Source organism: Pristiophorus japonicus, chromosome 20 (genome assembly GCF_044704955.1).
Source record: "Pristiophorus japonicus isolate sPriJap1 chromosome 20, sPriJap1.hap1, whole genome shotgun sequence".
In the NCBI taxonomy this organism is placed as follows: domain Eukaryota; kingdom Metazoa; phylum Chordata; class Chondrichthyes; family Pristiophoridae; genus Pristiophorus; species Pristiophorus japonicus.
This window is the reverse complement of record NC_091996.1, coordinates 96141492-96166698: the sequence shown is the minus strand read 5'-3', so window position 1 is coordinate 96166698 and position 25207 is coordinate 96141492. Positions and strand designations below refer to the sequence as shown.

The window sequence follows — 25207 nt, the reverse complement described above, 5'->3', positions numbered from 1 at the left end:
AAAGCTAAAAGTTAGAACGAGTATGGCACCCTCCTCACTTACCTCCCACATGGGCTTGATACCCTCTTTGAAGAGGTGGAAGTCACTGTGGCCCGTCAAGTCACCCGGTCGCACCAGGTGGCTGTAGAACCTCCAGAACTGTTCTACCTAGGAGGAGGAAGTTAGCAATTAGCAATCAATAGCAACCAGCATGTATATGGTCACACAAATCACATCACTGTAGTGGGTTTTTTTTCCGGCTAGGCTTTTATTTTCATACAGATCCAACAGTACACCAATACATTTAAGAAGGAAGTGTTCGGTTTCGGTGGTGAAGCGCGGTTTGTGCTGGCGACGCAGGATTCTGTGTGGCAGAGGGAACTTGATCTTGGAATCATGGAACTGCTTAATAGCAGGCCGGTGACACTTGCTCGATGGAATCTCTTCTACCATCGTGATCTGAATGGAGTGAGCACGAGCACCATGGCGAGCCCCCATGTCACGGTAGCACTGGGTGACAGCACCAGCAGTGGTCAGGTTCCTGTACATATTATGGGTTCCACTACGAGAGTCGTAGCACAGCCAAATACCAAATTTCTTCACTTTTTCTGGCGACTTCTCAAAAACCTGTCCACAATAAACAATTTCACCAGCAGACTTTTTCAGTTTTTTCATCAAAGAAATTAAATACCAGAATCGAGACTTGGCAACAATATGATTTGGAGCAAAGATGCGCATCCAATACAGAGCTGGGCCAGGTTCTTTAGCTGAGGGCAGGCGCCGCCCAATGACCTTGTATTCCTTGAGGGTGCCCGAAGCCTTCATGTTGCCTCTCGCTTGCCTGCCACAATATAGTAAGGAACAGCTGATCCCGATCGATGCAACAACTTATATTTATACAGTGCCGTTAACAGAGTAAAACAGCCCAATGAGCTTCACAGGAACATTAATAAACTAAATTTGACACCAAGCCCATAGAGATATATTAGGGACAATTGACATAGTAGGTTTTAAGGAGCGTCTTCTTTCTCAGCCACTTTCTCACAAAAGCATCCCATCTCTTGGACTCTCACAAAAAAAACAGTGTCTCGGGCTCACTCGCATAAAGACTCTGACACCCCTCACTCAAACCAAAATACTCCGTTGCTTCGACACCCTTGTGCATAACCGCTACGGGTCTGAAATTCAGGGACTGGCTAAGGCTCGTTACCGCCGTTTTGTGGTGGCCATGTGGCGGAATCAAGGAGCCACCGCATAGCAGTCGATGGGGAGGGCCCCCGAACCAAATTCACCGCGGGGACTTTTCGGGCGGTCCCCACTTCTGCCCCGGTGCTGCCGACTGCCGCGAGCGCGTCATCAAAGCGCACATCGCCAATCTCCCGCGCCTGCATCCCACTCCGCTCGAAATTTTCCTGAAAAAATCCATGATCCGCCACGCGCCGTCCCCCGCAGCTTTTTTTGGTCGGTGCACCTGGTTTTCCGTGTGTGAGCGGCAAGGCATCGCGGGCGGCCCTTCAAGGGAAGGGCGCGACCGGCAATTTTTTTTTGCTGGCCGACTTCCTGATCGGCCAGACAATTATGGCCCTGGGTTCGGCCGGGCCGCCAACATGCAGGCTGGCACCCCCTCTTGGCCCGTCAAAAACCCTCCCAGGTGGTCCAATGGCCGAACCTTAAAAGAAATCGCTGCTTCTCTCCCCTTTAAATGAGGGGAGACGTGGTGACGCACACGTGCACTGCCATCACCACCTCTCTACCGCTGAGTGACAGTACCGGAGACTCCATCCCACTCCCATTTCCAACACTTACCGCTGCATTTCCGCCCCCTTGATGACCGACTTCCGGCCCCCTCCCAAAAAATTGGCAGAGGTGAAAATGATCAGGTGAAAGTTGTTGAGGCCAATTCACTAAATATATTTAAAAAGGAGTTAGATGAAGTCCTTACTACTCGGGGGATCAAGGGGTATGGCGAGAAAGCAGGAATGGGGACCTGAAGATGCATGTTCAGCCATGAACTCATTGAATGGCGGTGCAGGCTAGAAGGGCCGAATGGCCTACTCCTGCACCTAGTTTCTGTGTTTCTATTAGGAGTTGAGTTATACCAACATTCAGTACTGGGCCCGCTCACCGAGCCTTGATAGAAGGATCCACCCAGTGGGCATGACCCAGAGGAGAATTCTGCTTCCTTCGGTGATTGCCAGCTGCTTGTCGCTGTTCTAGGGCTTATTACTCATGTTATCAAAATTATATTAGAAATTTTACCCGATATAATCAGATTTGGCACAACTTTGGTCTCACAATTTAATAAAGATATTATTAGTCAGTGTATTTACAAAAAAAAAAAGTTTTTTAAAATGATCTCTGGCTGTTGTAACAGACTTACTGATGTGACTGTTCCGATCTGTTTAATGTTCTGTTCATAGCTCTGGGTGTTAGCTGGTCTGCTCGGTGTACGCCTGGAGTACCAGAAGGTGTAGTTATACTGCAGCGGGTGCTCGCCAGCTCCAGGTGTTGCTGCCTGTGTAAACCACAATCAGGAACATGAAGCAACAGCACTTTGCAACTCGATTTCCCCACCCTCACCCACTCACCCCGAGCGTCCCATGCTTTTAGCCTTTAGAGATGTGTAGCACAGAGCTTCGTGGGCCTGTACACAGTTTAAAGCCATGTTCACATTGATCTGCATACATCTCAAGCTGCAGGTACTGGCCGCTTTTGGTACTCTAATTTAGGATTTATGTCATCATCATCATAGGCAGTCTGTCGGAATCGAGGAAGATTTGGTGGCCGAACAGTCCAATACGAGAGCCACAGACTCTGTTCACAGGTGGGACAGATAGTCGTTGAGGAAAAGGTGGGTGGGACTGGTTTGCCGCACGCTCCTTCCACTGCCTGCGCTTGGATTCTGCAGGCTCTCGGTGTTGAGACTCGAGGAGCTCAGCGCCCTCCCGGATGCACTTCCTCCACTTAGGGCAGTCTTGAGCCAGGGACTCCCAGGTGTCAGTGGGGATGTTGCACTTTATCGGGGAGGCTTTGAGGGTGTCCTTGGAATGTTTCCGCTGCCCACCTTTGGCTCGTTTGCCGTGAAGGAATTCCGAGTAAAGCACTTGCTTTGGGGGTCTCATGTCTGGCATGCGAACAATATGGCCTGCCCAGTGGAGCTGATCAAGTGTGGTCAGTGCTTCAATGCTGGGGATGTTGGTCCGCCTGTCCTCCCAGGGAATTTGCAGGATCTTGCGGAGACACCGTTTGAGACAAAATCCTTTGCCAAACTCCCTCAAAAATGAAACAGTGACTTGGGGCAGTAATGGTGGCGGGGCGGTTAAGTTTGTGCTGGGGAACAGTGTGCCCCTCAATAAGTAAGTTTGGGAAGCTGGTCCCCAAGACAGGATGTACATCTCTCTTGGGCGCTAGCATGGGAAACTCTCGAGCTAAAGAGCTGAGCCGGAAGCGCTCCGAGACACACCTGGGGGAGAAAAACTTTTTAAAAAGCCACAAAAACATTCCCAAAATATCACCACACAAAATCGCAAAAAAGATTGAGAGAATAAACAATCAAGATTTACCTTAGGAGTCCATTACTTACCTCTTCGCTGTTGGTATCGTTGAATTGCCTGATTTCCCAGGCGGTCACTGCGGGGCGCACTTCGGGCAAGGGTCAAAACTCGCGCCAGTGTCGCGACCAGGGGAGTTGCACACCAGCACAGCTCTTCCGGACCAGAGAATCGCCACGGGGCACCGGAGGCTGACCGCTCGCCCAGAACACCTCACCGCTGTCACTCCGGGGCGAAAAACAGAGCGGAGGCGGGCCGAAATTCCGCCCTATAGAACGATGCAGCACAGATGGGAGGTCATTCGACCAGTCGTGCCAGCGTCAACTCTTTGAAAGAGCTAGCCAATTACTCCAGCTCCCCTGCTCTTTCCTCATAGCCCTGCAGCTGAAGTCTGATCAAATTAACCACGATAAATGACTTACAACTAAAGTCTGATAAAATTAACCACAATATGCTTGCCCTACAGAATTAACATGAGCATGTTACCTTAAGAAAACATGCTATTGGACAAGGCCACCTGGCAAAAACAAAGAGCGATTGTTACAGCAACGAAGTTGCAAGAATAGATAAGAGGAAGGCCCCAATGGCAGAAGGAGCTGAAAATAAGCTTACAAGAACAAACAAGATTAACCGCGAATATAGGGAATAGCGCAAGATGTCACTCACACGGGGTAGACTACCGAAGTGACGCACTGTTAAATGGATAAATTCACTAACATCTCGGTGGAGTTGGATCTGAGATCGGTCTCAGAAGGTTCACCCCAGGCCTATGAATAAAGACCGTTTTGAACCTCCAATCGAAGTCTGTCATCTCTACTAGTCGGGGCGTCGACTTTGTATTTTACTTAGTCCGTCCAGAGGGGTATCACGGCTAAGCGTCGACCTTGTATTTCACTAGGTCCACTCAGCTTACATCAATGGGCTTTATAAATAGAGGCATAGAGTGCAAAAGCCAGGAAGTTATCCAAAACTTATGTAGAGTATTGTGTCCAAGGGCTAGACTTTGTATTGATATCCAGATTGCCCAAAAGTGGGCGGTATTGCCGGTGTTAGCGATTATATATTTTTTTGTGATCGTCGGAATAACGGCCATTTTAAAACCCGCTAGTTTCCACTTTTTAATTTGGGTGTTAGCCGTAGCGATGTGAAATGGGCGTTAGCGATTTATTCAGTTGTGCAAGGCTGCCTTCCATAGCAACGGTCTTTTCAGGAGGTTAGGGGTCATCTGCACATGCGCAGAAGAGAATGAAATAGGAGAGAGAGAGAGAGAGAGAGAGAGAGAGAGAGAGAGAGAGAGATAGATAGTGGAGAAAGCGGGTGAGGGATTATTGAAGTTTGTGATTGTTTTAGGTGATTTTGTTCAATTTCTGGATAATAAAATGGATAATAATGAAATCATGGAGAAGGAGGTTGTTGTGAGTGAAGAAGAGGAGGAAGAGCTGGGAGGACAAAGGCACGCAAAGCGCTTCACCAAGGAGGCCATTGATGCCATAGTTGTTGAAGTGGAGAACTGATGGGCCCAATTGACTTGGGGTGGTCAAGGGAAACCACCTCCCAGGGCATATGATCCGAGATTGCCGAGGTAATTTCGTCAACCACACGAGGTGAAAGAACCCAACCATTGCCACAGGCGCTCAAACGATCTTGTTGGTTCCGGCAGAGTTAAGTATTACATTTATTTATATAATAAATTGTAATGATACAATGATTAATTTAAATGCAGATCTGATGTATTGTAATCCCAACCTCAATCTTATTCAAGTTATTCTCAGACGGTAGATATAACCCTGCATGTGAAGCGTAGTGAGAAATGGATTTGGTGGGGTCTACAACCCGCTGGCCACCTGTGGTGGTGCTGAACCCGTTCTCGCGCCACGTGAGTAATGTATAAACCATTGGTGATTTAAAGTCATTTAATACCATTTATTTCCGTATAACATATGATTGATGTAATATTATGTAATTAATGATGAGATCATGAAATATCATTGTAATGCAATGCAGATTCTGTGCTATCATGATGTTAATTATATGTGATGTCTGTCAGTATATTTATAGCAGTAGTGTTGTTCCTCGTGCATATACCTGTGTAGCGTAAACATTCTCATGTGACCCTGGCCTCTTCTAACCTCATTTATGTTTTCCAGGTCACCAGATAGCTCAGGCATTCCAGCTCCCACAGGCGCCCCAGGTTCCTGTGGTTGTCTCCAGAGGCAAGAGTCTCGCCCGATCTACTGCAGATCCTCCTATCCACTGAGGATAGTGAGAAGGTGGAGGAGGAACCTGCAGCCCTTTCGTCGTGTGTTCCTGCGGCCACGTCCTCTTCAACCGAGGAGATAGCGGGGCCAAATGGCTTGCAGCGGAGATTGGTTCGGCAAGGTCTGACTGCTGCAAGACTGACTGATCTTCGTGTGGACATGGTCAATTTGCCCAGGACAAGCGTCGACATAGGTCGAGAGCTCCTCCAAGCAATGGGCAGATTATCTGGCCAGGTCGCCGCTCTGTCCACGATCATCTCCGAGAAGATGATATGGAAAGCAGGGCGCTGGAAAGAATAACCGAAACCATGGATGCCAGACGGCAGCCAGTGGTCCTGGAATGCAGCACTGCATCCCAAGAAGCCGTACCCCCATTGTTAAGGACACATGCGAGTCAAGAGGAAGCTCTTGCTTCTGACTCCTTGGAAACATCCTCACCATCTACGGCCCAATCAATGTATCTGCCGTCACCACTCCCCCCACCGCCCGAAGCAGCACTCCAGGTGGCATGTTGCAAAGCGGCTTGGAGTTGTTGGGAGAGATGAAGAGGTGTACAGACACGGGAGTGAAAGGAAAGGAGGGGCGTGGCTGCAGGGAGGGAGGGAGGGTGTGGATTGTTCTTGTTTCTGTTAAAAAATGTGTTGACTGTTGGGTAGATGTTATAGCTATAATTGTTTTTTTAAAGTATGTTGCTACTGTTCTTATTGTAGTTAATTTAAAACATTTTCAATGTTGGGGTGGGGTGGGGTGGGGGATGGGGGTACATGGGTGTTAACAAATTTTATAAATAACGATTTTTATTGTTATTTATAAATGTTTCACTGTTGGGGTGGGGGAGGGGTGTACATGGGTTTTAAATTGATGTGTTTGTTAAAAAAAATAGTAATATTAAATTGTGTGCACAACGAGTGGTTAGGATTTGGAATGCACTGACTGATAGGGTGGTGGAAAGAGATTCAATAGTAGCCTTCAAAAGGGAATTGGATAAATATTTGCAGGAGAAAAAATTGCAGGGATATGGGGGAAGAGTGGGGGAGTGGGACTGAAAGAGCTGGTGTAGGCTCAATGGGATGAATGGCCTCCTTCTATGCTGTACTATTCAATTTATCCAATTCCCTTTATAAAGGCATTATTGAATCTGCTTCCATCACCTTTCAGGCAGCGCATTCCAGATCACAACTCGCTGCATACATTTATTTATTTTTTTTTACCCGATGTCGTCTCTGGTTCTTTTGCCAATGACCTTAAATCTGTAAACAAAATGGCATTGCCTGGGCTTGGAGGGCTGGATACTGGGTGTTGGGGGCTGCCTGTGACCCATGGGCCATGGTTTGAACACCTGACCTGTGAGAGACCACCAGTGGCAGGTCGGGGGCATAGACGGAGCGGCGAGCGGTGGCCCCTGAACAGCGTGGAGGCGTATCACTTCAAGGTACAGCACGAGCTGGTGCAGGAGGGCGACGGCAGCGAAGAGTGATCTCATCAAGTTTCAGGTCGATGATTGGAGTGTGGGCAGATGCAGCAGGAGCGGCGAGGTCGGGGCGAAGGAGTAGCGAGAGGTTGTAGAGGGACATGATCGGGGCCCGGGAGAGGCGAGAGTTCGGGGTCCAGAAGAGGCGAGGGCCCAGGGGCAGCACGGGCCCAGCCCACACTGCGATATGTGAGCGCACTAGGTGCGTGCAGCAGAGCTGGTCTCCAGTCGTCCTGGTTAACCCTTGCCACTGGACCAAGCCCGTGTGGTGGTTGGTGTGCAACGGCCACCCCACATTAAAAAATCCACACACAGGCATCTTCCACCCTTCAGGATGTAGTTCGGGATCTGGAATATTAGGTCCTTCATCCTGCGAACTCATCCCTCTTTGGCGTGGAACTGCCTATGAAGAAGACGATGATGATGGTGGTTTGAATACTCCTATTCTATAGTTATCTTCTTTTCTTAGACAGTCCTTCAGAGTCGAGGATTGCTTGCTTCCACACTATTATGAGCTCTCAGCTGATTGATGAGACCAATGCAGGACTTACAGTCTCTGTCACAGGTGGGGCAGACGTTGGTTGAAGGGACAGGTGGGTGGGGTGCTTGGGTTATCATGTGCTTCTTCCGCTGTTTGCACTTGAGGTGTTTGTCGCCTTCCCGGATGCTTCTCCTCCACTTTGAGCAGTCTTGGGCCAGGGATTTCCATGTCGGTGGGAATGTTGCACTTTTTCAAGGAGGCTTTGAGGGGGTCCTTGAAGCGTTTCCTCTGCTGTCCTGGAACTCGCTTGCCGTGTTGGAGTTCGGAGTAGAGCGTTTGTTTTGGGAGTCTAGTATATGGCATGCGGACAATGTGGCCCCGTCCATCGGAGCTGATTGAGCGTGGTCGATGCTTCGATGCTGGGGATGTTGGCCTGAGCGAGAACACAGATGTTGGTGTGTCTATCCTGCCAATCTTCTCTTTGCTATTAACAGGAATCTCATGCTATGTACCAACTGTTGTGGCATTATTTCAAAGAAGAGCAAGGGAGTTATCCCCGGTGTCCTGGCCAATATTTATCCCTCAATCAACATCATAAAAAAACACAGATGATCCGGGTCATTATCACACTGCTGTGCGCAAATTGGCTGCCGCATTTCCCACATTACAACAGTGACTGCACTCCAAAAAGTACTTCATTGGCTGTAAAGTGCTTTGAGACGTCCGGTGGTCGCGAAAAGCACTATATAAATGCAAGTCTCTTTCTTTCTTTCTTTCTTTCTAGGCAGATATACTCAGTAGCCAGGTGGTGTGAAAAGGCATTACAGATTGGCTGTCTTTTCATACTGCCCTCCGGGGAACAGTTGCCCTCTGTTGAGTGTCTCAAGCTGTATGTGGGAGCTTAGCGAGCTGATGTGTGTTCTGCCACTCCACTGGACAGCATTCTGGTCACCTTATCATAGCAAGATGGGCTCCTGACACGAGTCTGGAAACCGAGGTGACTTTGGAGCGTCGGTTATGAATGAAGTTGAAGAAAGTTGGGCTTTTATTTCTTTGGGGAACAAAGAGATTTTGAGGTGATGGTTTCAAGGTTATGAAGGGAACTGACCGGCTGAAATGACCTTCGCCAGTCTTCAATTCAGTTCTGGTGGGCACTCGGCATTAATCTTCAATGTCACTCCACGAGGATGGCTGGTGATGGAGAGGATGCTCTTCTGAAGTTGAGGCTGATGCACTTTGTTGGGGCAGAATGGAGAGAGATTTTCTCTTATTTTTTATTTGTTCGTGGGATGTGGGCGCGCTGGTAAGGCCGGCATTTATTGCCCATCTCGAGCTGCCCTCGAGAATGTGGTGGTGAGCAGCCGCCTCGAACCATTGAAGTCCGTGCAGTGAAGGCGCTCCCAGTGCTGTTAGGGAGGGAGTTCTTGGATTTTGACGATGAAGGAACAGCCAATATATTTCCAAGTTGGGATGGTGTGTGACTTGGAGAAACTTAGAGGTTATGCTGTTCCCCTGCACCCGCTGCCCTCGGCCTTCTAGGTGCACCTGGCTTTGCAGTGCTTGGCTGACATTGGGTGACTCAAATGGAAAATGTGTCCATTTTTCAGCACTGACATCCCTCAGTTGGACGAGCACAGCAAAGTAATATCTGGGTCCTAATATCATATGTGCTTATTTAATACTTTAGATATTTGAACATGGTTTGCCCACCCACCAACTTATCCTTTTGGCTGTACAGATTAGACTTCTCTAACCTTCCCTTGTAGCTTGTCCTCTCTACACTCGGCAGTTGCACTTGCTAAACATCTGCATTTTATGCAATCAGTATTTGGGATCTTGTGTCCGCCTGCTGATGAAGATCAGCCAATTCAAACTTCCCTTGCAGCAGTCTGTGGAATCGTCTCATTAGCCACCTGGATTCCCTTTAGCTTTTAATGCGCAGGCAAGCTGCCTGATCACAAGGCTCCTGCACTGGCTGGATAAACACGAGAGAGAGAGAGTTCGAAAAGCACAAGAGCAGCATCAGCGACTGAAACACGGTCAAAGGGACAAGACAGTGTTAATAGAAATGATGCCATGGCTGTCTCTGCTCGGTGACGATTTATTTTATCCAATATTTTGGCAAATGAATTTCAATACAGGCAAGTTAGAAGTGGTGCATTTTAGTAGGAAGAATAAGGAGGCCACATACACCTTGGATAATAAATAGGGTAGAGGAGCAAAGAGATCTAGGGCTACAGATTCACAAATCAGGTTAACAAGGCCATTAAAACAAGCAAATAAAGCATCGGGGTTCATTTCTGTAGGGATAGAATTGAAAGACAGAGAAGTTATGTTGAACTTATATTGAGCTTTGGTTAGACCACATTTGGAGTAGTAATTCTGTTTTCTGTATAACAAAATGGATAGAGAAGCACCGGAGAAGGTGCAAACAAGATTCACAAGGATGATAGCAGAACTGAGAGGATATACTGATCAGAAAAAACTGAACAGGCTGAGGCTCTTTTCTCCAGAAAAGAGGTGTGACCTCAAAGTGGCCTTTAAAATTATGAAGGGGTTTGATAGGGTAGAAGTAGAGAAGATGTTTCCACTTGTAGGGGAGACCAGATCTGGAGGCCATCAATATAAGACAGTCACTAATAAATCCAACAGGAATTCAGGAGAAACTTCCTTCCCCAGAGAGCGGTGAGAATGTGGAACTTGCTGCCACAGGGAGTGGTTGAGGCGAATAATATCGATGCATTTAAAGGGAAGCTGGATAAACACATGAGGGGGAAAGGAATAGAAGGATATGGTGATGGGGTGAGATGGAGAGGGGTGGGAGGGGGCTGGTGTGGAGCATAAACCCCGACATGGACCAGTTGGGCCGAATGATCTGGTTCTGTGCCGTAAATTCGACGTAAATTTGTTCCAGGATACCCCGGGATGTGTGTAACTTTAATTGAACTTCCTGCGGACAAACAAACAGTCAGGCCCTACAACATTGAGAGGAACTTGGTTTTAATACTGTGGCTTTTCGGTTATGAATTGATCCCGACTAAAATCTCCACTGACTCGTTTTATTTGTATTTAGTAGTTCTGAATTATGCCTTTAAAATCTACAGGGCATGCCCTGAACATCTGCCAATGACCCTGCCAAACATCGTGGCAGCAGTCTGGGGGGTCACTTCATTCACCTACATCAGTAAAGAAAGAACAACAAACTTGCATTTCTAGAGCACCTTTCATGACCTCAGAATGTTCCAAAGCCAATGAAGTACTTTTGAAGTGTAGTCACTGTTGGAATTTAGGAAATGTGGCAGCTAATTTGAATACAGCAAGCTCCTGCAAACAGCAATGTAGGATCATTTACGTTCACCTGAGGGGGCAGACGGGGCCTCAGCTTAAAGACAGCAGCTCCGACAGTGCAACACTCCCTCAGTGCTGCACTGGAGTGTCTCAAGTCTCTGGAGTGGGGCTTGAACTCACAACCTACTGCACTCAAGAGGCAAGAATGCTCTCCCTGGTAGGTACCCATGCCATCAAGGATGCATCTGGGCTACCTGCCACTGCAGCAGCATTGGAATGACTGGTGGAAGAGGCCCTGCTGGGTGAGGTGAGGTGGGGGGGGGTGAGTGTTAGAGCCTGAAAATAATAGGCTGGATTTTCTGGTGACGTGTGTTTCTGTTTTCACCCCAAATCATCATCATCATCATCATCATAGGTAGTCCCTCGGAATCGAAGAAGACTTGCTTCCACTCCCAAAGTGAGTTCTCTGGTGGCTGAACAGTCCAATACGAGAGCCACAGACCATGTCACAGGTGGGACAGACATTCATCGAGGGAAGGGGTGGGTGGGGCTGATTTGCCGCATGCTCCTTCCGCTGTCTGCGCTTGACCTCTTCACGCTCTGTGTGTTGAGGCTCGAAGAACTCAACGCCCTCCCGGATGCACTTTCTCCACCTCGGGCAGTCTTCGGCCAGGGACTCCCAGGTGTCGTTGGGGATGTTACACTTTATCAGGGAGGCTTCCTCTGTCCACCGCTGGCTCGGTTACCGTGAAGGAGCTCCGCATAAAGCATTTGCTTCGGGAGTCTTGTATCTGGCATGCGGACAATGTGGCCCGCCCAGCGGAGCTGATCGAATGTGGTCAGTGCTTCAATGCTGGCCTGGACGAGGACACTGATGTTGGTGCGCCTGTCCTCCCAGGGGATTTGCAGGAGCAGGCGGCAATGGCAGCAGTGAGCTCTTCTGGGCAGGCGGTCAGCTTCCAGCCCCACGGAGGTTTTCGGGGCCGCTTTTGCGGGGGAACAGAGCAGCACCGCCCGGAAGAGTTGAGCCGGTTTGCAATGCCCCCTGATTGTGACACCGGTTCGCTTCTTGACTCCCGCAGCGCGCCCTGCTGTGACCGCCTGGGAAAACGGGCGCTCCAACCTATACCCACAGTGAAGCAAGTAATAGTGAGGTAAGTAATGTCCACCTCAGGTAAGTGTGATTGTTTCTTTTGGGTTTTTTATTGCGTTTATGTTGTGGTGGTGGGCTGTGTATTGGGAATGTTATTGGCCTCTCTGAGCGCTCTCGGGCTGGCTGTTTAGCTCAGGACTTTCGCATGCTCAGCTGGCCTTGCGCCCTGAGAGAGAAGTGTAACGCCTCCCTTAGCGCTCCGCCCCACACTCAGGGCCCAGTTGCCCAACCTTGCTGACTGAGGTGCACCCCGCCTGCCATTACTGCCCCGAAATCAGCAAAGCCAAAATCCAGCCTCAAGTGTAATTGTCCCCTTTTGTAAGGGGACCTTTAAAAAAAAAAGCTTTTTTAAATTGTGATATCAATCGTTCAGGGCCACAGTCCAAGTCTGGATCCCCGGGTAGTTTTCATATTTACCTCTGGGTCAGCTGATATAGCAGGTCTCACACGGCATACCTGCACAGTCCATAATGAAGGCCTGGGGCATGCAGACCCGATGTTCAAAGTCCCCACCCTCAGCTCAGCTCACCCCACCCTCCTGCAGTTACAATGCGCATGTGCCAAAGTGCTGGGGATTTTCAAGGCCAGTATGTTTTGTTTATCACTCTTCCCCATGGGTTGTAAAGACTGATCTATTTTGTTAGCACTTTGGCACCGGTTTGTAGGGTGAGTCAGCTGTTGGCTTTGAGTTGAACAAACTGCAAGTAAATGATTAAACCCAGTCACGAGCCTCATTCAGTATGGTGATCCAACAAAAATACAATCTGAATTTAAAACAAAATAATATTCGGGACAGGAGAATGAGAGGGATGATAATGAGCAATCATTAGCATGAAATCATCTCGTGTTCTCTTGGCATATCTATTCCTCCATAGTACTTCCTGCTGCCCTTCCCACATCAACACTTCAAAAGCTTCAACTCATCCAAAACACCAAAAGCCTGCTTCCATCCTTTGGATGAGGAGATGCTAAACCAAGGCCCCTACTTCCCTCTCAGGTGGACGTAAAAGATCCCATGGGCACTATTCCTGGAGCAGAGGAGTGCTCCCTGGTGTCCTGGGCCAATATTTATCCCTCAACCAACTTCACTAAAAAAACCAGATGATCTGGTCATTATCACACTGCAATTCTGGGAGCTTGCTGTGTGCAAATTGGCTCCGGAGCTTCCTACATTACAACAATGACTACAATTTGAAAGGTACTTCATTGGCTGTAAAGCATGCTGAAGTCATAGGAACTAAATGCCACAGTCCCATTGCCTTTCCAAACTGCATTCGCTCCCTGTATCCCAGCACATGGATGTGCGCGCGCACTAGGTCTGTGCAGCAGAGCTGGTCTCCAGTTAGTCCTGGTTAACCCTTACCACTGGACCAAGACCTCGCTCTGTCAAGCCCATGTGGTGGCTGGTGTGCAACGGCCACCCCACGTTAAAAAAATCCACCCACAGGCATCTTCCACCCTTCAGGATGTAGTTTGGGATCCAGAATATTAGGTCCTTCATTGAAACACCTGTGGACTCATTCCTTTATGGCGTGGAAGCAAGTCATCCTCACATCGAGGGACTGCTTATGATGTTGATGATTGAGCGTTTGAGGATTTTGAAAGAAACTGATAGGGTAAAGAGAGAGAAACATTTTCAGCTGGTTGGCAGGAGAGGGGGGGGGGGGGGGGGGGGGGGGGAGAAAAGAGAGTCTCCAACAAGGGGGATATCACCTTAAAATCAGAGCCAGGCCATTCAGGAGAGCAGTTAGGAAACACTTCTTCATGCAAAAGGTGGTAGAAGTGTGGAACTCTCTCCCACAAAAAGCGGGAAATGCTGGCTCAAATAATCATTTTAAATCTGGGATCGATAGATTTTTGCTAGCCAAGGGTAATATGGAGCCACGATGGGTGGATGGAGTTAGGATACAGATCACCCATGATCTCATTGAATGGCGGAACGGGCTGAATGGCCTGCTCCTGTTTCTGTGCGGCTCTTCAATGTGGTGGCAATCTTTCCACGTGAAGCGATGGGCCCGCAGTTTAATGGCTCACGAGATTATGCAGTAAAGTCCTGCAGCAGGGCCTTGAACCCGTAGCCTTCAGAGTCAAAGCTACAGAGCCAAACTGACTACGTCATGGGGATAACGCTAGGTCACCTGCGGCTGTCCCAGTGTTGCATGGAAACCTCCCAACCGGCTCCTGAGGCTGTTCGGTTGGGAGGAAATGCCTGCAACATAGGGAGCTGTGGGCCAGCAGGGATAAACCGAGATCCTCCTAGATAACTTGAGCTCCAGGATTTTGCCTCCCTCTTCCGTTGAAGAGTTGGGCCTGTTCTGGTGGTTAGCTGGAGATTTGGAATTTGATAGCTACCGAACAACAACTTGCATTTATATAGCACCTTTAACATAGTAAAACTTCCCAAGGCGTGTTTTTAAGACAAAACAAATAAATTTGACACCGAGCCACACAAGAAAAAATTATGGCAGATGACCAAAAGCTGGATCAGAGGTAGGTTTTAAGGACCATGTTAAAGGAGGAAAGAGAGGCAGAGAGGTTTAGGGAGGGAGTTCCAGAGCTTGGGGCCCAGACAGCTGAAGGCACGGCCACCGATGGTTGAGCGATTATAATCAGGGATGTTCAAGAGGACAGAATTTGAGGAGCGCAGACATCTGGGGGTGGGGTTGTGGGGCTGGAGAAGATTACAGAGATAGGGAGGAGTGAGGGCCATGGAGGAATTTGTAAACAAGGATAATTTTAAAATCGAGGCATTGCTGAACTGGGAACCAATGAAGGTCAGCGAGCACAGGGGGTGATGGGCAAGTGGGACTCGGTGCGAGTTAGGACACGGGGCAGCGAGCACAGGGGGTGATGGGTGAGTGGGACTGGGTGCGAGTTAGGACACGGGGCAGTGAGCACAGGGGGTGATGGGTGAGTGGGACTCGGTGCGAGTTAGGACACGGGGCAGCGAGCACAGGGGGTGATGAGTGAGTGGGACTCGGTGCGAGTTAGGACACGGGTGGCCGAGTTTTGGATCACCTCTAGTTTATGTAGGGTAGAATGTGGGAGGCCGGCCAGGAGTGCGTTGGAATAGTCAAGGCTAGAGGTAACAAAGGCACGGGTGAGGGTTTCAGCAGCAGTTGAGCTGAGGCAGGGGCGGAGATGTTATGGAAATAGGCCGTTTTTGTTATGCCACGGATATGTGGCCAGAAGTTCATTTCAGGGTCAAATATGACACCTAGGTTGCGAATAGTCTGGTTCAGGCTCAGATAGATAGACGGAGCTGCGGGTACAAACCCACGCTACATTATTCCAGTGCCGCACGTTTGAGAGTCAAGACCCAAGATCGAGCTCCACCACAAGATCCCTGCTGGATCATTTTACTGCCCTGTAAACAATCCCACTGCATTTTACGAAAACTGTAGCAAGGACGCTGGAGCTTACAAGGTTGCCTTGAGGAAATGTCAATGATTACCTTTCGCTTGGCTGTGCTTTGTGTCTTTTCCTGGTCGCATATCTCGGTTTCCTTCTCTTTCAGTGCCTCGCTATCTTCACTGTGTTCATGGTCTCCGCTATCATCATCTTTCAGGCTACAAAAATATCATTAAAAATAAAATGAATGCTTAAACCAGAGCGACTTTCTCCTTTCTTGTGTGCCGATCTTGTACTCATCATGTCGAGGGGTGCTTGTGGCTATCATTGGCCGTTCAGGTTCACAAGGCGTTAAAAGCACGACCGTACAAAGCTAATGGATACTGGGTTTTATGGCAAGAAAGACTTGCTGGACGTCTCAAAGCGCTTTACAGCCAATGAAGTACTTTTGGAGTGTAGTCACTTTTGTAATGTGGGAAACGCGTCAGCCATTTGCACATAGAATATATGAATATAAAAGTCAAATAGTAATGGTGGAAGACCACAGCTGGAGTACTGTGTGCAGTTTGGATGCCACACTATGGGAAGGATGTTGAGGAAAGATAGTCACTGGGATGGTGCCTGGTATGAGGGAACACAAATAAAGAAGAAAAGCTGGGGCTGTGTGTGTGTGTTACAACAGAGAAGATTAAGCGATGAATTGATAGAAGTGTTTAACATTATGAAAGTTTGGAAGAGTAGATAGGAACAAGCTGATTGCATCGATTCAGGGTTCCAGAACAAGGGGCAGAGGTATCGCAAAAACTTGCATTTATATAGCACCTTTAGCATCGTAAAACATTCCGAGGCACTTCACAGAAATGATTATCAGACAAAATATATGCAAGAGATTCAGGACTTTGAGCAGGAGAAAGATATTTTTACACGGTAATTGGTGAGGCTGTGGGAGGCACTACCAGAGGCAGCGATTGAAGTGGAGACCATGTTGACAATTAGGAATAGGTTAGACAAGTGGTTGAAGGACAAGGGGATAAAGGGATATTGGACCAGGCAGGCACATGGGATTAGAGCTACTGCTGGTGTGGAGGAGTGACACCAGCACAGATTGGTTGGACAGAATGGCCTGATTCCGTGTTATCATTTGTGTAGATCTTATGTCAGTTCAGACAAAGGTGTCACCATCATAATTCCCTTTAAGTCAAAAAATATTGTCAACAATCCTTTTCTTTTCGGTTTACATTTGTTTAAAGAGTTCTGATGACACCGGACAGCTGGTTTCAAGAAACGACTGACCCGAGGGTGACCGGGCGGAGTGACTTCAATCAGATACGATCTGGTGTTTGCTACGCTGTCACACTGAAAGCACTTGCTGTAGAATGCAACTGATCATGGTTCAATTGTGTAGTCAAGTTGGACTGATGTCCAGCCAGAGGTTTTTATTTTCTTTGCTCACCAATTTGCTTCTATTCCTTCGTGAACAACAACATGTATTAATATAGCGCCTTTAACATAGTAAAACGTCCCAAGGACCTTCACAGGAGTATTATCAAACAAAATTTGACACCGAGTCACATAAGGAGATATTGGGGCAGATCAAAAAGGTAGGTTTTAAGGAGCGCCTTAAAAAGGAGGAGAGAGAGGTAGAGAGGTTTAGAGAGGGAGTTCCAGAGCTTGGGGCCCAGGCAACAGAAGGCACGACTGCCAATGGTGGAGCGATTATAATCAGGGATGCTCAAGAGACCAGAATTAGAGGAGCTCAAAGATCTGAGAGGGTTGTGGGTCTGGAGGGGGTTATAGAGATAGGGAGGGGTGTGGGCTATGGAGGGATTTGAACACAAGGATGAGAATTTTAAAATCGAGACGTTGCCAGACTAGGAGCCAACATAAGTCAGCGAGCACAGGGGGTGATGGGTGAGTGGGACTGGGTGCGAGTTAGGACACGGGGCAGCGAGCACAGGGGGTAATGGGTGAGCGGGACTCGGGGCAGCCGAGTTTTGGATCACCTCCAGTTTACATCGGGTAGAATGTGGGAGGCCAGCCAGGAGTATATTGGAATAGTCAAGTCTAGAGGTAAAAAGGCGTGGATGAGGACTTCAGCAGCGGATTAAATGACGCAAGGGTGCAGTTGGGCAATGTTACGGAGGTGGAAATAGGCGGGCTTGGTGATGCCATGGATATGTGGTCGGAAGCTCAGCTTGGGGTCAAATATGACGCCAAGGTTGTGAACAGTGCGGTTCAACCTCGGACAGGGAAACCAATGGGGTGGGTGGCTAGGGAAGAGAGTTTGTGGCGGGGATCGAAGATAATGGTTTCGGTCTTCCCAATATTTAATTGGAGTAAATTTCTGCTCACCCAGTACTGGATGTCGGACAAGCAGTCTGACAATTTAGAGACCGTGGAGAGGTTGAGAGAGGCTGTGGATAGGAAGAGCTGGGTGTTGTCATCATAAATGTGGAAACCAACACTGTGTTTTTGGATGATGTTGCTGAGGGGCAACATGTAAATGAGAAACAGGAGGGCCAAGGATAGATCCTTGGGGGACACCAGAGGTAATGATGCAGGAGCAGGAAGAGAAGTCATCGCAGGTGATTTTCTGGCTACGATTAGATCTTTTGTCCCTTTTTTGTGTTAGTGTTCCCCCAGTTCCACAACTCCCCCCCCCCCCCCCACCATCCCCCAAGATCTCTGCACTCCGGCAATTCTGGCCTCCCCGATTTTAATCGCTCCACCATTAGCAGCCGTGCCTTCAGTTGCGTGGGTCCTAAGCTCTGAATTCCCTCTCTATCCTCCTTTAAGTCGTTCCTTAAGGCCCACTTCTTTGGCTAAGCTTTTGGTCACCTGTCCTAATATCTCATGCGGCTCGGTGTCAAATTCTGTTCGATAACTCTCCTGTGAAGTACCTTGGCACATTTTACTGCATTAAAGGCGCTGCTGTTGAGGGTAAATAAAACAACTAAGTAATTGGCACCTTATCAGTGCCTCAGGACATCTCAAAAAAGTGCTTCCCATCCAAAGAAGTGGACTCACTGACTGGTAGACAAATGCAGCAGCAAATCTGTACACAGCAAGGTCCCACAAACAGCAAGTGGAACAAATGACCAGATGCTCTGATTTTAGTGGTGTTGGTTGAGAGAAGAATGTTGGCAAGGACACAGAGTTCTTTTATATCCCCTTGAACAGGTAGACTGGACCTTGGTTTGATATCTCCTCCAAAAGACAGCACTCCCCACACAGTGCTGAACTCCCTTAGTACCAGGAAATCAATTCAGATTATGTACTCAAATGCTAAAGTGGGGATTGAATCCACAACCTTTTGACTGAGGAGAGAGCTCTGCCAACTGAGCCATGCTTGCACTAAGATCGGCCGTGATCAATTCCCTTTTCAATGATTTGCCATCAAACACCGTCTAAAGCAGATATAAATTATATTGAAAACTCCCGATAGTCTTGTGGGTGAAGACGCCATCTCATTTAATTTTAAGCCATGTATACCAGAGGTCCGCAGAGTCCTGATCTGTATTGATTTAGCTGGCATTATCAGTGCTGAAATTGGGCCTTGAAGCCTCTGGAAAGGGGCTGGGAGGCATGGGGGCAGAATTAGCCAGGGCTCCTGTTCCTGATCACTAGATTCAGGTGGAAACAGATCAGACTCGGCTGTGATGCCTGCCGTGGCAGAACGGTCTAGAAATATAAACGACATGCGCTCACTTGGGCAAAGTACCAGACGCTGTTAGCAGCCGCACCCCAGCGAGCCTCTGCTCCTTCGGGACAGAAAATGGGAAAGGGAACAGGATAGACAAGCGACATGAAGGGAAGCAGCTGGAACAGAAAGACTCCAGTATAGAGCGAGCTGTGGAGGTGAACGACACGTAACTGAGGTTGGCCAGAGGCAAGCAAGATTAGAGATCAAAAAACTATTATAACACAGCAGGTGCATAGAACATTCTCAGCAAACAAAGCTGTGCCGAACTCACACAAGGAAACCTAATAAATATCTAGTCCAGAAAGAAATATAAACTCCATTCAGATACATTCTGGTGTTTGCTACTCCGTCACTATGGCCGTCAGGGGCGAATGGTGTAGCGATGATGGACTGATATCCTAGGTTTAGTCTTATTTGATCAGTTTGCTCTCTTTCTATTATAAAAGGCATTTATTCCCTTGTGCGATCAGGTTCCATGGGTACTGTTTGCCATTGGAGATCTCTCAGTTATGGGAGCCAGTAAGTGGGCTTATTTGACTATGTGGGGTTTCACAATCGAGTCTGATCCTGTCCTTGCCCAATGTCTGTGCAGGTATGCAAGGTCCCTGGATGGTGATCTAGTGAGATTCTCTCTGCCCTGATCCCCTTACTGCTGTGCTATAATGATCCCGGGCTAGGGGTAGATAAATCAGCCAGGGTTCCCACTCCTGATCATTATCTTAAAACATTTTTTTGATTATTACTAAATTCCTTTCCCCTGCTTCGGTCCAACTGCCCCCGAAACCCTCATCCCTGCCTTAGTCACCTCCAAATTCAACTATCCAGTTCTGATGAAGGGTCATCGACCCGAAACATTAACTCGGTTTCTCTCCAGAGCTGTTGCCATTCCTGCTGAGATTTCCAACATTTTCGGTTTTTATTTCAGATTCCAGCATCCGCAGTATTTTGCTATTGTATCTATTACATGTCTGGGCAGCTTCTCATGCTCTACCCTCGATAAACTAGCTCATCCAAAACTCTGCTGCCCATATCCTATACCTCACCAACCTCCCATCCCACAACCCTAACCCTCCACCCGACAGCCCCAACCTAGAACGGCCGGCAAGACCATCAGCAGGCCGGGGCCATTGGCAGGAGCAGCGTGGGGCAGTATACCACTGCAGGGAGCAGCGAGTGCTGCTGCAGGAGGGCAAGGGCTACGAAGCCAGGTCGCTGACTGCAGTGCGGGCAGGCACAGCAGGAGGGGTGAAGGAGCGGTGAGAGATTGTAGAGGGTAGTAACCGGGGCCCAGGAGAGTCGTGAATCTGGGGCCCAGAAGAGGCGAAGGCCCAGGCAGGGGCAGCAAAACATAAAAGCAAATGGGCTAAGGTTTGGCAGATGGAATACAATGTCGGAAAATGAGAGGTCATCCACCTTGGGAAAAAAAAACAGTAAAAGTGAATATTATTTGAATGGGGAGAAATTACAACATGCTGTGGTGCAGAGGGACCTGGGGGTCCTTGTGCATGAATCCCAAACAGTTAGTTTGCAGGTAATCAGGAAGGCGAATGGAATGTTGGCATTCATTGCGAGAGGGATGGAGTACAAAATCAGGGAGGTCCTGCTGCAACTGTATAGGATATTGGTGAGGCCGCACCTGGAGTACTGCGTGCAGTTTTGGTCACCTTACTTAAGGATTTACTAGCTTTGGAGGGGGTACAGAGACGATTCACTGGGCTGATTCCGGAGATGAGGGGGTTACCTTATGATGATAGATTGAGTAGACTGGGCCTTTACTCGTTGGAGTTCAGAAGGATGAGGGGTGATCTTATAGAAACATTTAAAATAATGAAAGGAATAGACAAGATAGAGGCAGAGAGGTTGTTTCCACTGGTCGGGGAGACTAGAACTAGGGGGCATAGCCTCAAAATACGGGGGAGCCAATTTAAAAGCGAGTTGAGAAGGAATTTCTTCTCCCAGAGGGTTGTGAATCTGTGGAATTCTCTGCCCAAGGAAGCAGTTGAGGCTAGCTCATTGAATGTATTCAAGTCACAGATAGATAGATTTTTAACCAATAAAGGAATTAAGGGTTACGGGGAGCGGGCGGGTAAGTGGAGCGGAGTCCACGGCCAGATCAGCCATGATCTTATTGAATGGCGGAGCAGGCTCGAGGGGCTAGATGGCCTCCTCCTGTTCCTAATTCTTATCTTCTTATGATACTTCCCACCCCACAGCCTCCAACCGCACCCATAACCTCCCCACCCCACAACCCCCACCCATAACCTCCCCACCCCACAACCCCCACCCATAACCTCCCCACCCCACAACCCCCACCCATAACCTCCCCACCCCACAACCCCCACCCATAACCTCCCCACCCCACAACCCCCACCCATAACCTCCCCACCCCACAACCCCCACCCATAACCTCCCCACCCCACAACCCCAAACCCACCCATAACCTCCCCTCCCCACCCCACAACCCCCAAACCCACCCATAACCTCCCCTCCCCACCCCACAACCCCCAAACCCACCCATAACCTCCCCTCCCCACCCCACAACCCCCAAACACACCCATAACCTCCCCTCCCCACCCCACAACCCCCAAACCCACCCATAACCTCCCCTCCCCACCCCACAACCCCCAAACCCACCCATAACCTCCCCTCCCCACCCCACAACCCCCAAACCCACCCATAACCTCCCCTCCCCACCCCACAACCCCCAAACCCACCCATAACCTCCCCTCCCCACCCCACAACCCCCAAACCCACCCATAATCTCCCCACCCCACCCCACAACCCCCAAACCCACCCATAATCTCCCCACCCCACCCCACAACCCCCAAACCCACCCATAACCTCCCCTCCCCACCCCACCCCACAACCCCCAAACCCACCCATAACCTCCCCTCCCCACCCACAACCCCCAAACCCACCCATAACCTCCCCTCCCCACCCACAACCCCCAAACCCACCCATAATCTCCCCACCCCACAACCTCCCCACCCCACAACCTCCCCCCCAGAGGGCGGGCCGGCGCCCTACGCGTCCGTCACCTGTCGCGCCTCCAGCACCTTTGACGCCATGAGGGAGGGAGGGAGGGGTAAAAGAGTCTGCGATTTGAGTGACGCCTCCACGTCCAATCAGCGGGGGGTGGGGGGGCCCACTGGCCCCGCCCTCCATTGTTTCCCCCCCCCTCCTTTCCTCTCCTCAACCCAACCCCGACCAATGGGTGCGCGGGGGCGGGACTTCCGCCGCGCGGGCTCGCGCTCCGGCCGCCAACTGCCAACCGCTCTCCCTGCGGCGCGAGGCGGGCGAAAGAGAAAGAAGAAAAAAGGGAAAAAAGCGCGACTTACGCTTGGAATTTATTATTCATTTCCTCCCGGAGCTCCCGCACCACCACAAGGCGGACGATAACCAGCGTTCGGTAAAGCGCCGGCTGCCTGCAGTCTTATTTTAAAATAAGGAAAAAATCGAGAGGCGGCCGGGCTGGGCGGCGGACAGGCCGGTTCCCTGGCGGGGCCCCCAGTGCGCGTGCGCGGCCGCCGCCACGGCCAGCGCTTCGGGACAAACTTCGCCGGCGCGCGAATCGCGATTTCGAAACCTTTCACTGCTGATGCTCACACCCTTTTCCAACTCTCAAAACACTTCTTTTTGCATCTATATTCATATGTTTTTAGGATTTGCATTTTTCATATATATGTGTGTGTATATATATATATATATATATATATAGGTATATGTTTTAGGATGTGGCCTCACCCAGCTGCACTGTGAATATTATCTGGAGGTTTTTGTTTTTAGATGGCATTTGAAAAAAGAAATATCAAATACTCACTTAATCCAGGCTGACATTCCCAGTTCCACAACTGAGGGAGCATCATCACAGGCGGTCCCTCGAAGCGAGGATGACCGGCCTCCACGCCAAAGAGGGATGAGTTCACAGGTGTTTCGACGAAGGACCCGATGTTCCAGTGCTGAACTCCAATTGAAGGGTGGAAGATGCCTGTGGGTGGATTTTTTTAACGTGGGGTGGCCGTTGCACACCAGCCACCACACGGGGCTCGACAGAGCGAGGTCTCGGTCCAGTGGCAAGGGTTAACCAGGACTAACTGGAGACCAGCTCTGCTGCACGGACCCCAGCGCGCTCACATATCGCCGAGTGGGCTGGGCCCGTGCTGCCCCCGTACCCTCATCTGTCGCATCTCCGCCACAAACACTCGCCGCTAAAATAGTTGTGCTACGTTAACCATATGGTTGCTGTCTAATATACAGGTAAATCTCCTACAAATACAGATGCACCAAGTACCTGATTGGATAATGAACGATACGTTAAAGAATTGGACCCACAAGCAGGCTGAGCCATGCGATTTAAGGGATATCACCATAGTTAATGGGGTTAGTGACAGGTATAAGAAGGAAGAAGTGTACTATGTAGGAATACTTATGCATATCCCCAAACAACTAGCAGCATTCTACTCTCTGTATAAGGTACACAACGTTGGAAAAGTACATCAAGGGACGTGCATATCACTCGCAAGTCCGCCCAAACATGCTATAAAGATAAAGGAGAGCACTAAAGGTATAGATTTAAGTATGTGTAAACCAGAGAATAATCAATGAGCATGTCCACAGAGTGTGATCAGCACACTGTTGAGCGAATGTGGATTCCAGACGTATAACACGTGTGCAATATCGATTAAACCATGCCAGAATGAGAAATGTATACAATATACTAATGTGGGAAAACTGATGTATGTTGTTACTGATGCTGTAAATTAAAAGGGAGGAGTGATGTGCTCCATACTGGATAATAATGTGGTGTTTACACATTTGACAATAGACATTGTTATATGTGACTCGAATTTAAGGAAGCCCCAAGAAGTGTAATTTACGGCATCAATAACAACAAGACTTTGGGAAACTTGAACTCAGATGAAGAACTGCATCATTTGTGTGTACTCAGTTCTCACCATTACCACCCTTGACAGCTGATTGGGAAAAGATCGTGGAAAAGGCCAAAGATATTGTACATGAGTGGACCCAACTATAAAACGGAAATCAGGATGCATGCAGAGGAGGCAGACAAAGCACTTGTTGACTCTGGACTTTGGGCTAATATGTGGAATTGGGGTTTGAATGGTAATATACACCTCTGGAAAAGAATAATATCACATGTATTGGTTGTTGTGCAAGGCTTGCTTGTGCTCGGATTGCTAATATGCTTATGTGTTGTACGAAGCACGTATAAGGAATGGAAACCAAGGGTACAAAGGAAGAATGACAACATTTCTGAAAAGTTACTGAATGCTACTAAGTTATAGATATATGGCCTGTTTGGGACACGCTATGTCCAAGGACCATAAGGGGGGACTGAAGGGGTTGCAGTGAGGAGAGGGCGAATTAAAATAGCAGGCTAAGGCATAAAAGCAAGGAAAATAGCATAACAAGAACAGGTTAGGACTTAGCTTGCACAGGTATAGAAATAGCTTTTAGGAATAACAAGTCAGTATGAGTAAAAACTGGAAGTTGGAGAAACTGAAGCTCAGCCCAACCACATGGAGGAACAATCAGACATTAGATAATACGTGGCAACAGAAGGGAGCTAAAAATTAACATCGGGTACAAAGTTGAGAGGAATTTAAAGTTGTTTTTCTGATCACCAAGAGAATGATGAAATATAGAATGTTCTAAAAAGTAGGCGGGGCCATTAGGTAATGCGGAACATAAAGTATATAAGACCTGGCTATTATATGTAAAGGTAGAGCTTCACTTGGGACTGCCCTAATGACCTCTCTCGCATATGTGGTACAAGCTTGAATAAACTCGCTTTGTTGCATTGTACTACTGTCTGAAGCTCATTATTGAGACAACCCCCAACACCATTTAATATGATCATGGCTGATCTGATCATGGACTCAGCTCCACTTCCCTGCCCGCTCCCCATAACCCTTTATTCCCCGATCGTTCAAAAATCTGTCCATCTCCGC

General features: G+C 48.7%; 1 protein-coding gene and 1 pseudogene across 3 annotated transcripts in view; both read right to left on the bottom strand.

Annotated features, from left to right (window-relative positions):
• Window positions 1–22763, bottom strand: part of LOC139232721 (eukaryotic translation initiation factor 4E type 2-like) — a 104446-nt gene extending 81683 nt beyond the window's left edge. For 2 of the 3 annotated variants that reach the window (XM_070863225.1, XM_070863224.1), the window contains exons 1-4: window positions 22574–22762; window positions 15636–15750; window positions 2360–2494; window positions 43–147 (exon numbers count right to left, since the gene is read on the bottom strand). In XM_070863225.1, the coding sequence (XP_070719326.1) occupies window positions 43–147; window positions 2360–2494; window positions 15636–15750; window positions 22574–22593 (375 nt within the window). In that variant the 5' untranslated portion in view covers window positions 22594–22762. Of the gene's footprint in view, window positions 1–42; window positions 148–2359; window positions 2495–15635; window positions 15751–22573 lie in introns of all 3 variants that reach the window. The other variant, XM_070863226.1, reaches the window with a different exon arrangement.
• LOC139233059 (large ribosomal subunit protein eL20 pseudogene) lies at window positions 169–822 on the bottom strand (annotated as a pseudogene).
• Window positions 22764–25207: the final 2444 nt, after the last annotated feature.